Source organism: Juglans regia, chromosome 10 (genome assembly GCF_001411555.2).
Source record: "Juglans regia cultivar Chandler chromosome 10, Walnut 2.0, whole genome shotgun sequence".
NCBI classification, from domain to species: domain Eukaryota; kingdom Viridiplantae; phylum Streptophyta; class Magnoliopsida; order Fagales; family Juglandaceae; genus Juglans; species Juglans regia.
This window is the reverse complement of record NC_049910.1, coordinates 25,800,955-25,813,324: the sequence shown is the minus strand read 5'-3', so window position 1 is coordinate 25,813,324 and position 12,370 is coordinate 25,800,955. Positions and strand designations below refer to the sequence as shown.

Below are 12,370 nucleotides of genomic sequence, written 5' to 3'. Positions count from 1 at the left end.
TGGTTAAGTTCTTTCGCCATTATCTGAATCTTGTAATGATTCACACGTAAGACTGACCCAGAAATGGGAAAATAAAATAAATGGAAATTTTTGGCATTTGAATCATATGGCCCTATGGGTTACTTTTCACGTGTTTTTTCCGCGAGTCCGGGTGTATTAAAATAAGACATCTTCTTGTGTTTAAGGATAAGAAAAAATTTAAAAATCTAACTCCAATTCTTATTTCATTTTAATGGAGTCGAGTTGAATTTTTTTCCTACAAAAAATTGGAGTCAAAGTCGGAGCCATAGGCCGTGGTGCACAGACTCCGATTTCAACTCTGACTTTACTCTGACTCCGACTCCGACTCCGACTCCAATTCCGATTCTGATTTTAACTCCGATATTTTACATATTTTTATAAAAATATATGTATTTTTTATATATTAATCATAAAGATTTTATATAACTATAACTTATATAGTTAGTTAAATACTAGTATGAATAAATGTATCTAAAATAATACATTTATACTATAATATAAATTGACTAATAATAATTTAGTATACGTAAACACCATACTATTACTAATATGTAACAATAATGTATAATAACATGTAATACTAATATATTAACTAATGTATAATAATATGTACTAGTAATGTATAATAATCAATGTATAATAACATGTAACATTAATGTATAAAAATTAATGTATAATAACATGTAATAGTAATGTATGGTAATCAATCTATAATAACATGTAATAATAATGTATAGGCACTAAGCCACTAATGTATAATAACATATTAACATGTAATACTAATGTATAATAACATTTAATACTAAATCTAGTATATAATTAAATTAGAAATAAGTTAGAAACTAATATAATAACATGTAATTAAAACTATAATATAAGTTTATAATAAGAATAAGTTAAACATTAGTATAAAATATTATACTATGTTTATATTTAATAACATATAATTAGACATTAGTTAAATAGTAATTGTTAATAATTTGTACTAAGAATTAAATTTAGTGATAAAAAAAATTATAAAAAACATAAATAAAGAAATTTATGACTAAAACAAATATTAAAATTTGTTTAGAATTTAATTTAGGGCTTAGGAAAAAACGAATGGGCCCAAAAGGGCCAAAACAGAGTCAAAATAGCGTCATTTGACTCAGTTTTGGTCACAAAACGCCACACTCAATGTAAAATGGCGCTGTTTTACGTCGTTTTGGCTTACTTGGTTACTCCCCCCACCCCCCGATTATTTACTTCACATCTTCAATGTATTCACGAACCCTAGCCCCACGATCTCAACCTCAGCCTAGCCCCAGCCCATGGTCAACATTCACCCAGCCTCTGATCTCTTCTTCTATCGCCTCTCTCTCTCTCTCTTCTGGAGACCAAGTACATCCATCTTCTCCCGTCATCTCTTATCTCTCTTCTCTTGTCTCTCTCTCTTTCTCTCTTGTTTTAATGTTTTAATTTTTGTTTTCTTTGAAAATGTTATAGGATCTCAAGAATATACGAAGTTGCTAGGATCTCCCGTCGCCTCTCTCTGTCCCTCTCTCAACTTCTATGAAATTAGAATGAGTTTTTATAATTAATTGTGAAAATGATCTATTGGTGATATACTGATCTATTAGTGATGTAATTTCACAGAAATATTGTTCCCACTTCCAACTTTTGATTATATAACATGTTAGAACTTAGGAATTTATTTATTGGATCTGGTTTTAGACAAATATGCTTGTCTTAGAACATGTTAGAGCTTTGGATTTATATAATATGTCATATTTGGGATGATTAATCTATGTTGGTAAATCTGTGTTTTTCAATGGTTGTGATGTTTTCTGTGTTGGTCAATGGTTGTGAATCTGTGTTGGTGAATCTGCCTAATGGGTCTCATACTATTAAATATTTTTTAAATAATTAGTTTAAACTATAAGAGTTGGGGCTATGTTTTGTGGTTTGGAGTTGTGTTGTTGTGGTATGGGGCTGTGTTGTTGTAAGAGTTGGGGTTTTGTTGTTATGTTTTTGGGGTTGTGGTGTGTTGTGTTTTTGGGGATGCATTGATCCCTTTATTCCATATATGATTAAATTATATATGATTAAAAGATGCAGTGTATATTAATGTAGACCTATGAACAAAAAAAAGGCCTAACTAGTGTAGAGGATGCAATATACCATATATAATTAAATTATCTATGTACTTTATTATATTGTTGTATATTTGTAGATATTATGAATGCTATATTTTTAAATCTGTTTTTAAATAATTAGCTTAAACTATAAGATTTGGGGCTGTGTTGTTGTGGTTTGGAGTTGATTATATATTAATATGATGCAACAGTTTGGGTTGTGGTGTGTTGTATTTTTTGAGCTGTGTTAATCGTCTATTTTATTTGTGTGTTTTGTTTTAGTTCTTAAATAATGAGTTGTGAAGGCACAAGCATTCCTACATCCACATATGTATCTTGCCCTGAATGGCCAGTACCACAACAGCCTATCAAGGCTCCCATAATCGAAGAGTCTAATGAACGATTAGACTCTTCGCTAGGCACTCTCAATACCTTCTATTCTAAGCCCCGCCCTCCACCAGGCAGTAGAAACCCCAAAAATAGAAGTGAGGTATGAGATCACTTCACAAGAGTGTCTGATTGTGATCCCGAATAATTTATAACTACTTGTAACCATTGTGGGAGGCAATGAAAATGTCATCCCAAAAGGCAAGGCACCTTAGCTATGAGAGCACAACTTTGCCCAAAATATCATAAAAGTAAATTGAATAAGGGTCAACAATTCTTGGTCTCGAAAGCAAGAAGTGAAGGAAGGGAAAGGGAGAAAAGTTTAAGGATAACCAAATACAATGAGAAAAAAAAAGACTGCCCTTGCTGGGATGATGATTGTGGATGAGTTACCCTTTGGGGTCGTTGAGGGCCAAGGGTTTCGAGACTACACTAAATCCCTTGATCCTAGGTTTTCTATTCCTTTCCGATTTACCGTAATGAAGGATTATATGAGACTATTCTTGATAGAGAATGATAGCTTGAAGAAAACCTTTTTGACAACCAAATAAAAAGTGTGCCTGACCATCGACACTTAGAATTCAATTCAAAACATTAATTACATGTGTGTCACGACTCACTTTATTGATAGTAGTTAGAAGTTTCATAAGAAGATCATTTCATTTATTAGGATTAACGATCACAAGGGAGCAACTATTGGGAGAGAGTTGGAGGAGTGTATGCTTGACTGGGGCATTGACAAAATCTTCACAATTATGGTGGACAATGCTACTTCTAATGACTTTGCTATTGATTGGTTAAAAACAAGAGAAATGGGAAGTGATGAGTGTGTTGCGGATCACGAGATTATTCACATGAGGTGTACTGCTCACATTTTAAACATTATTGTTAGTGAAGGTTTGAAAGATGTTGATGACTCAATCATAAGGGTCCGTAATTTGATTAAGTATGTGAAGTCTTCTCACCTAAGACTTGCCACTTTCAAGTCTTGTATTTATAGGTTAAAAGTTTCACGTTCTAGTTTCTTGTGTCTTGATGTGCCTATTAGATGGAATTCAACTTACCTTATCTTGGATGTTGTTGAGAAGTATGAAAGAGCCTTCCAACTTCTGCTTGATAAGGATCCTTACTCATGAGTTTATTTGTCTAAGGATGGGCTTGGGAAAAAGGGTCTAGGAGCTCCTGGGTCTGATGATTGGGAGACCATAAGAAAGTTACAAAGTTTCTTAATGTATTTTATAATATCACATTGTGTATTTCTAGTACACTATATGTCACACTAAATCTGTATTTCCAAGAGCTTATTAATATTCATGCAATCTTGAATACTTTTTGTGACAATAGTAATCGACACTTGAGTTCAATGGCTTTTAGAATGAATGCAAAGTATGATAAATATTGTGGTAATATTCAAAATATAAACCGGTTGTTGTTTATTGCTGCCATTCTTGATCCACGGTACAAATTGGTGACTCAAGTATATTAGTTCAACAAAAAATTAGGCGATGAGAGGGGTGAGAAATTTGTTGCACTCCTCAAGAGGGATATGAAATATTTGTATGAACAATTGTTATATTTGGTGGTAGGTGCGTAAGTGGATTTAAGTCAACTACATCTCACACTCGTAATGAGGGTAGTGCATCAACGGGTAGTACTTTTTGAAAAACTTCCATAAACTGCAGAAATCAGTATATTTGATGGATTGTAAGTCGGAGCTAGAACACTATTTGTTGGAGGATGTTGAGGTTCCTACGAAGAGTTTCAACATTTTAGCTTGGTGGAAGGTCAACTCTACCAAATATCTGGTTCTTGCTCTAATGGCAAGAGATATTTTGACCATTCCAATCACCACCGTAGCATCTGAGTCGACATTTAACACATGAGCCTGTGTCCTAGATCCGTTAAGGAGTTCTTTGGCTCCTAAAATGGTAGAGGCTCTTGTGTGTGCGCAAAACGGGTTGAAGTCCACTCCTATATGCTTAAGTCAAAATTATTCTGATACCATTGATGATGCAGACAACTATAAGTTAGACTCAGGTAATGTATTTAGAAATTTTTTTAGTTGTTATATATATTGATTTTTTCATTTTGTGATACTAACTTCTTATACTTTAAGATCTTAATGTAGAATTAACCACCAGTATGACGAACTTGTTCGTGAAGATGATTGAGGTTTGAGTTACTTTCTTGGCAATAGCACTATTAGATTTATTAGTGTAAATTATATATATTACTATATTTTTGACATTGAGTTGTGCTATTTTGTTTGAACTTCACTGAAAAAGTTACCCTTTCACATACAGTTTAATTAATTGATAGAGGCTTTGGTGAATGATGAATCTGTGTTGAAAAATGAATCTGTGTAATGTGTAGAGGCTTTGGAAAATGTGAATTTGTTGGTGAAAATGAATCTGGTCATGAATTTTGTAATTTGGTCATGAATCTATGTAACTTACTAACATGATGAAATGATGAACTTTGTAATTTGATCATGAATCTGTGTAACTTACGAACTTGTGTTGGTATAGTTTCAGAGTACAAAATGATTAATATGTTCATATTGTTGTGTAACTTATGTTTTTGGGGCTGTGTTGTTGTGATTTGGAATTGTTTTACTTATTAAAATGATGCAAAAGTTGGGGGGCTATTTTCCTTATTAATATGATGCAAAAGCTGGGTTGTTTTCAATGATTAAAACTTTGATTATAAATTAAAGTTGGGGCTGCTTTCCTTACTAATCTTTTCATTTTTTTTTAGGCACAACCTGGAAGTTGGAACATTTGGAAGTTTGAAACATTTAATTTATTTTAGTTCATTTGTTGAGCATTTAGAAGTTTGTAATTTGAAAGTTTGTAATTCGTTGTTGTTGGGAGCATTTAATTTAGTTGGCACTTATAAAATGTTGGGTTACTTTTGTTGCCAGAATGAGAACTTAAAAAATATTTGTTTTATTAGTAGTAAGTAAATATTATTATGATTGATGTGGATGACGGGTGTGGATGATTTTAGATATGGATGATGGATGATGGGAGTACCTGTAACAATAAGGCTTTCTTTTTAATTTTTGGAAGCATGTTAGTATGTTACTTGTTTTTATTTAGTTGTATTTTTTGTTATAATCAAAAGTGAATTATTTAGTTTAGATTGTAATTTTTGAAAAAATTGAAATTTGAAAGGCCACACAATTTGTTTTTTTTTTTAAAAAAAAAGGGCCAAATATGAAGTTAAAAAAAGCTCAAAATTTGACTCCGCTTCAACTCCAATTTGGTCGGTGCTCAGCCCTACTGGCATTAATTGACAAAAAAAAGTCTTTGGCTTATATTAAAATTCTATCGAATGACATTATTTAAGTCTGGTTTGGATAGTGAGATCCATAAATGAGATAATTTATGAATAATATTGAAATGGTTTGTAAATAGTAGTGAAAGAGTTTGTGTTAAGATATTTTATAAAATTTTGGGAAATGAAAGAAAAAAGTTAAATAAAAATATTATAGAGTAAAAATATTGTTAAAATATAATTTTTATTTTGAGATTTGAAAAAATTGAATTATTTTTTGTGTTTTATTTGAAAGTTTGAAAAAGTTATTTGTGTTTATAGTGTTTGGATATTGGGATGAGATGAGATAGGATGAAAGGTTCTTACTATCAAAATCAGGCCTTAATGGATCAATTAATCGTAACGCTCGTCTTATTATAAAGTATACCTAATATATTAGGTTAAGTTACGAGTAAGATTTATGAATACAACTAACATTTGTCAATAATATTATCTATCATAGTTTTAATCATTATTCTCTTAAAAATCTTTTATCATTGTCAAACATCATCAAATTTTGTGATAATTAGGAAGCAAGTAAAATATTATAAATAAAGCATTTTTAAAATTGTTATAGGTAATAGAGCTTTTAATTGTAGAACTTTTTAAAATAGTTATATTATTGAAAAATTACTTACTATTTAATAAGCATAGACTTTTAGTACTTTTAGTTCTAAAATTGTAATATTTGTTTTATTTAAATGTAGCTTTTAAAATTTTAAAAGCACTCAAACTCGAAACAAAAATGTCATTTATTTTATATCGCCTTATTTGGAATGATTAGTAGAAAGTGAAATGAAATGATAAATAAAACCATACTATTGTGTAGGGGTGTAGACGGTTTAATTTGGTCCAATTTTGGAATTGAACCGCTATATATTGGTTTTAAAAATTTAAAAACCAATACGAACCTATTGATCATCGAAACTAATGAATTGGTCTGGTCTGATTTTTCTTGTTTACGGTTTACATGTGTGGTGCTATATAAGTTTAGTATTATAATTTTTTCAACACTAAATTTAATTGTTAGGATTTAGTATTTATTATTAACAATTACTAATTTATTAGTATCGAATTATACTTTAATAGTGTCTAACTTATTAGTGAGATTAATTATTTTTTATTAGTGAGATTAACTTATTAGTTATAAGATTAATAGACATGAATAATAAGATTAAAATATTACATTATATTAATTAATAATTTAGCATATAATATAATATAAAAAATATTTTATATATATATACATATTGGTCCAATTCGGTTCAAACCATTTTTTCAAAATATCTTTCAAAATATAAAAACATGTACCAAACCGATTTAGGAACGGTTTCGGTTCTTAAGAACAGGTAATGGATTGGACCCTTTACGAACCTAACCGAACCCACTGGTTTGGTTAGTTCAACCGATTTTTTTATTTTTTTTTTTGCTCATTCTATTTTTGATATAGTTATTTTATTCTCAAGTCGGTGGATAGAATACACCATCCACACTACTTAACTAGTAAAATCTGATTTATAATATTCAAATTTTAAAACTTATCTTTCAAATTAAATTATACCATACAAACGCTTTTCTTGAAGTGCTCTATATGTCGGCTCAGCTTGAGAATAGAACTTTTCTTGTCCATTCAGAACAAATTGATTTATCCCAGGAAAATTCTAGGGAACTGCTCGAGATGTATGAAAAATGATAAAGACGCATCACTTTCACAACATTTTACACAATAATATTTTAAAAGGAAGGTTATTTTGTAAACTAACTTGTAAAAGTAACATCATTTACCAAAATACCCTTATTTTATAACATGTGTTGTAAAATATGTTGTGAAATGTATTGTGTGGATATCATTACTCCGAAATGCATAAGCCCCGGGATGCATCTAACGTGTCCCCACCATGTCACGTCTGGAAAAAAAAAATTGTAAATTTATGTGGATGAACTAAGGGTTATTTTTTAAAGAAAGAGCAAAGGCTTGAAGATTATTAAAAAAAAAAAAAAAAGAGCTTACAACCTTACCATCTTTCACAATCTCTATCCCGTTTTCATCTCTTTCAAACAAAATCTCTAATGCTTGCCGAAGTTGCAACAATGCCGACGGAAATAATTTCTCTCATTTTGTACCATGACTTCTGACTGAGCATCTTCTAGGTGATTTACTAAATATTTTTAAATTCTTTGTGTAAGTGAATTTCCCCTCACTCATAAGCCCACTAGGTGTTCGACAAAGGGTAATGGACTTCACCCCAATACCCAGCTCTAGGGCCCAAACTTACCTATGAAGTAACTCGTCTGCAAGGGAAAGTAAACAATGATGGCTGATGTGATAGATAGGCCTGACGCCGCTCGGCCACATCCTACTCTTGGGGACTCGTACAGGGCAAAACGGGAAAGACGGAGAACTTTTGATCTTCTGACAATGGAACATCGACGGACGGCCAATAGGGCCTTGAGAATAATGCAATTAGGAAGCCACGCCACATTAATGGTGTCATCGTTGAGGCACGCTGCATTTAAATGACTTTGACAAAAGGAACAATAAAAAAAACATGTGCTCCACGGGAGAAGGCAGGATCTAATCCCCCTAAACTCCAAGTATAAATAGCGATCCCTAGGTACTAGAAAAGCTGGCTGGGCTCTCTCATTATTTACAAACTTCCAATATACTACTCTACTGACTTTAGCATCGAAGACTCCCCGACCCCAAAGCCCCCTCTCCTAGTTTCTTTCTTCTTCGTTTTTGCAAGCCCAGCTTTGAAAACCCGAGTTCTTGGAGCCTAATCCAAAATCTTATGAAACACGATGTTAATAATGGTGCTATCTGTGGGATCCTTGTAGATATTACGTGTACTTTGTATGCTTGCGATAAACCGTTCTAGACAGTTTGAGTCTTCAAAGAGCAAAAGTGTTGACAAACATGGAAGCTCACCAACAAGGAAGCAAAGCTCCTAGAATTGGAGGAGACACCGTGGAAGAGAGGCGAGAACATACCGAGGAAGGGGTGTTCCGAGTGGCGGGGTGAATGCGATATGCCCTACGGTGGATGACTGCACCTTACCACTACCGCCCATCTATGCCCTAGCACAAGGCAAAATCCAAGACGAGTAGAGACTCAGAAAGGTGGAACCGAGCTAATTGTTGGAGTTCGTTCCCTTAAACTCGAATAAACCAGAAGCCACTGCAAGGATCGGTAGCGAGATGACGCTTGAGGTGTGGAGTGCCATGCAACGCTTTGCTGAACACCAGGACGTATTCGCTTGGAGCCACGAGGACATACCCGAAATAACGCCCGAAGTCAAACAACACAACCTTAACGTGGACCCAAAGGCCAAAGGAGTGAGGTAGAAACTCCGAAATATCAGCGTAGAAAAGAACGTTGCCACAGCTGAGGAAGTGGACCGCCTGCTAGCCACCGGATTCATCCCAGAAGTACACTATCTAGAGTGGCTATCCAACATGGTACTAGTAAAAAGGCCGAGCAGCAAATGGAGAATGTGTGTCGACTTCATCGACCTCAACAAACCCTGCGCGAAAGGCAAACTTCTCACTTCCCCGCATTGATCTGATCGCCGACTCTACGGTGGGCCATCGTATCCTCAACTTCATGGACGCCTACTTTGAGTATAACCAGATTCGCATGAACCCGAAGGACGAGGAGAAGACCTTGTTCACCACTGACCGAGGCATGTATTCTTACACGACAATGCCTTTTGGGTTGAAGATCGCGGAGACCACCTACCAGCGGCTGGTCAACCGTATGTTCAAAAGTCAGGTGAGAAGAAAAATGGAGGTCTATGTGGATGACCTATTGGTTAAGAGTGGAACTCCATAACAACACTTGGATGATCTGAGGGAGTCTTTCGCAATATTGAGGCAGTACCAAATGAAGTTGAACGCGGATCAGGGTAGTTTCTGGAATTCATGGTGTCAGAACGCAGAATCGAAGCCAACCCCGAAAATTTGGAGGCTATCCTCAACATAGCCCCACCCTGAAGCATAAACGAGGTGCAAAGACTGGCTGGGCGAGTGGCAACTCTCAACAGGTTCGTGTCAAGATCCACCGACAAGTGCCTGCCTTTCTTTAAGGTTTTACGAAAGGCATAGATATGGGACGGCGAGTGCAACATGGCATTTAAGGCTCTCAAGAAGTACGTCACAAACCCACCTCTATGCAGCCAACCCAGGTGTGGGGAAACACGATCTCGTACTCAAAGAAACAAGAACAACAATGCGAGACGAGGGAAAACTTGGCCCTCGATGGGAAGAACCCTACGTGGTCACTGCCACCAATCGCCCGGGCTCTTACAGACTTCGAGACTCCCAAGAAAACAAGCTGCTGTACCTCTGGAATGCCGAACACTTATGAAAATTTTATTGCTAAAGCTAGTTTAATTATTGTAAATTTATGTTTTCATGCATACATTACAAATCCTAATGGAAGATGTATAAGGCTCGATTGGTTGCAAAGGGTTATACTTAATGTGAGCGAATTGCCTATTTTGATACTTTTTCTCTTGCTACAAAACTTACTACTGTTCGTTATTTTCTTGCTTTGGCTGCCATTTATAACTGAGAATTACATCAGTTAGATGTAAACAATGCATTTCTTCATGTGCATTTAGATGAAGAAGTTTACATGAAACTGCCACCTTGTTTTTCTAAACCTGGAGATTCTCGAGTATGCAAGCTGCTAAGTCTTTGTATGGCTTAAAGCAAGCCTCTCGCCAATGTTTCTCTAAGTTCTCTTCCACTCTATTTGCCTATGGTTTTAATTAGTTTAAATCTGATAACTCTTTGTTTATCAAGCATTTTGGTGATTCTTTTGTGGCACTATTGGTTTATGTTGATGATATTGTTATTGCCTCTAATAACTCACAAATTGTTACTGATCTTAAGGCTTTTTTTCATTTACATTTTAAGCTGAAAGATCTTGGAGCTTTAAGGTATTTTTGGGTCTTGAAGTGACAAAGTTTGTAAAAGGTATTTCTCTTTCTCAAAGAGAATATGCCTTTGAAATTGTTTCTGATTCTGGTCTTTTAGCTGGTAAGCTTGCTACTTGTCCTATGGAACAAAACTTACGGCTGCCAAAATCAGATTCTGTTGATCCCTTACTGGATGATCCAGCTTCTTATAGAAGGTTAATTAGTCATCTCCTTTATTTGACACTTACTCGACTTGACCTATCTTATTCTGTTAATACTTTGAGTCAGTTTTTGGATCAACCTCGACAGTCACACTATGATGCTGCTATTAAAGTGGTTAGATATGTTAAAGCTACTACAGGTCAAGGACTATTCTTTTCTAGATCATCTTCTCTGCAACTGATAGGTTTTTATGATTCAGACTGGCCCACATGCCCTGATCCATGAATATCTGTTACTGAATTCTGCCTTTTCATTGGAGATTCTTTAATATCATGGAAGTCTAAGAAGTAAATAACTGTCTCCAGATCATTTGCTAAAACTGAGTATCGTTCAATGGCTTCTACTTGATGTGAAATCAAATGGCTTATTTCTTTGTTTGCTGATTTTGGTGTTTCATTTTCCTCTTCTTTTGTGCTGTATTGTGATAGTGAAGCAGCTCTTCACATTGTTGTTAACTCTGCTTTTCATGAAAGAACTAAACATATTGAATAGATTGTCATTTAGTTAGATATATGATTTAGGCTGGGACTGTAGTCACTCTGCATGTTTCTTCTAAACATCAGTTGGGTGATTTTTTCACTAACCCTTTGGGGTTAGATCGATTTCATACTCTTAGCAAGCTAGGTGTCCTTAACTTACATGTTCCAGCTTGAGGGGCGCTATTACCAGTCTATTGTATAAAGATTATTTTTAATCACATGATCATGTGCACCATAGTTAGGATGTACATAAGCTATTGTACTATATATATTCTTGTATTTTACTTTTCTGATGCAATAATTTAAGTTTGTGAAACTTTCTACACATTATTGAGCCTTTCCATTTTCCCTCTTAACAGATTCGTCGCAAACTGCTGCTCCAATTCGTCATTACTATGTTTGTTTTCTCAACACCAAGTTATCGATAGCCTATTAAAACAATGGGTTGCATTTGGGAATCTTGGAAATAGAACGTAAATAGCCGAATCCGATTAAAGAGACACAAAAACATTCTTGTGGGTATAAATGATTCAACCGAATCAAATCAAATCGAATCGATATGCCATTTTATCAAAGAATATACATGCACCAAGGGGAAGAAGATACGACAGCAGAAAGGGGTAATTAAGCATACCAGGATGGCGAAATTAGTATTGGGCGAAGAGCTCTGCTTTTGCTTCTTTACTTAAAACTAAAATGTTGAAGAAAAAAGAAAGAAAGACACAGAGACTGAAAGAACTCAAAAAAGAATCCAGAAGACACGAAGAGATTGGAAAAAAAATTAGAAAAACTGAGAGCTATTGCTAGTTAGAGGGACCGGTGACGAGAGCTCAGGGGCGAAAGGTTTGCGAGAGGTTTGGAAATGTCTGAGTCGAGAGGGAGTAGCAACTAGCAACTGAGGCAGAGG

At 34.5% G+C, this 12,370-nt stretch overlaps 1 protein-coding gene across 1 annotated transcript; it reads left to right on the top strand.

Annotated features, from left to right (window-relative positions):
- The first annotated feature begins 9,444 nt into the window (after positions 1–9,444).
- On the top strand, positions 9,445–11,209 carry LOC109009946 (uncharacterized mitochondrial protein AtMg00810-like). The gene is made up of 2 exons (XM_018990614.1): positions 9,445–9,595; positions 10,761–11,209. Exons 1-2 carry the CDS (start codon positions 9,445–9,447, stop codon positions 11,207–11,209), a joined length of 600 nt encoding a protein of 199 aa, XP_018846159.1.
- The last annotated feature ends 1,161 nt before the right edge of the window (positions 11,210–12,370 follow it).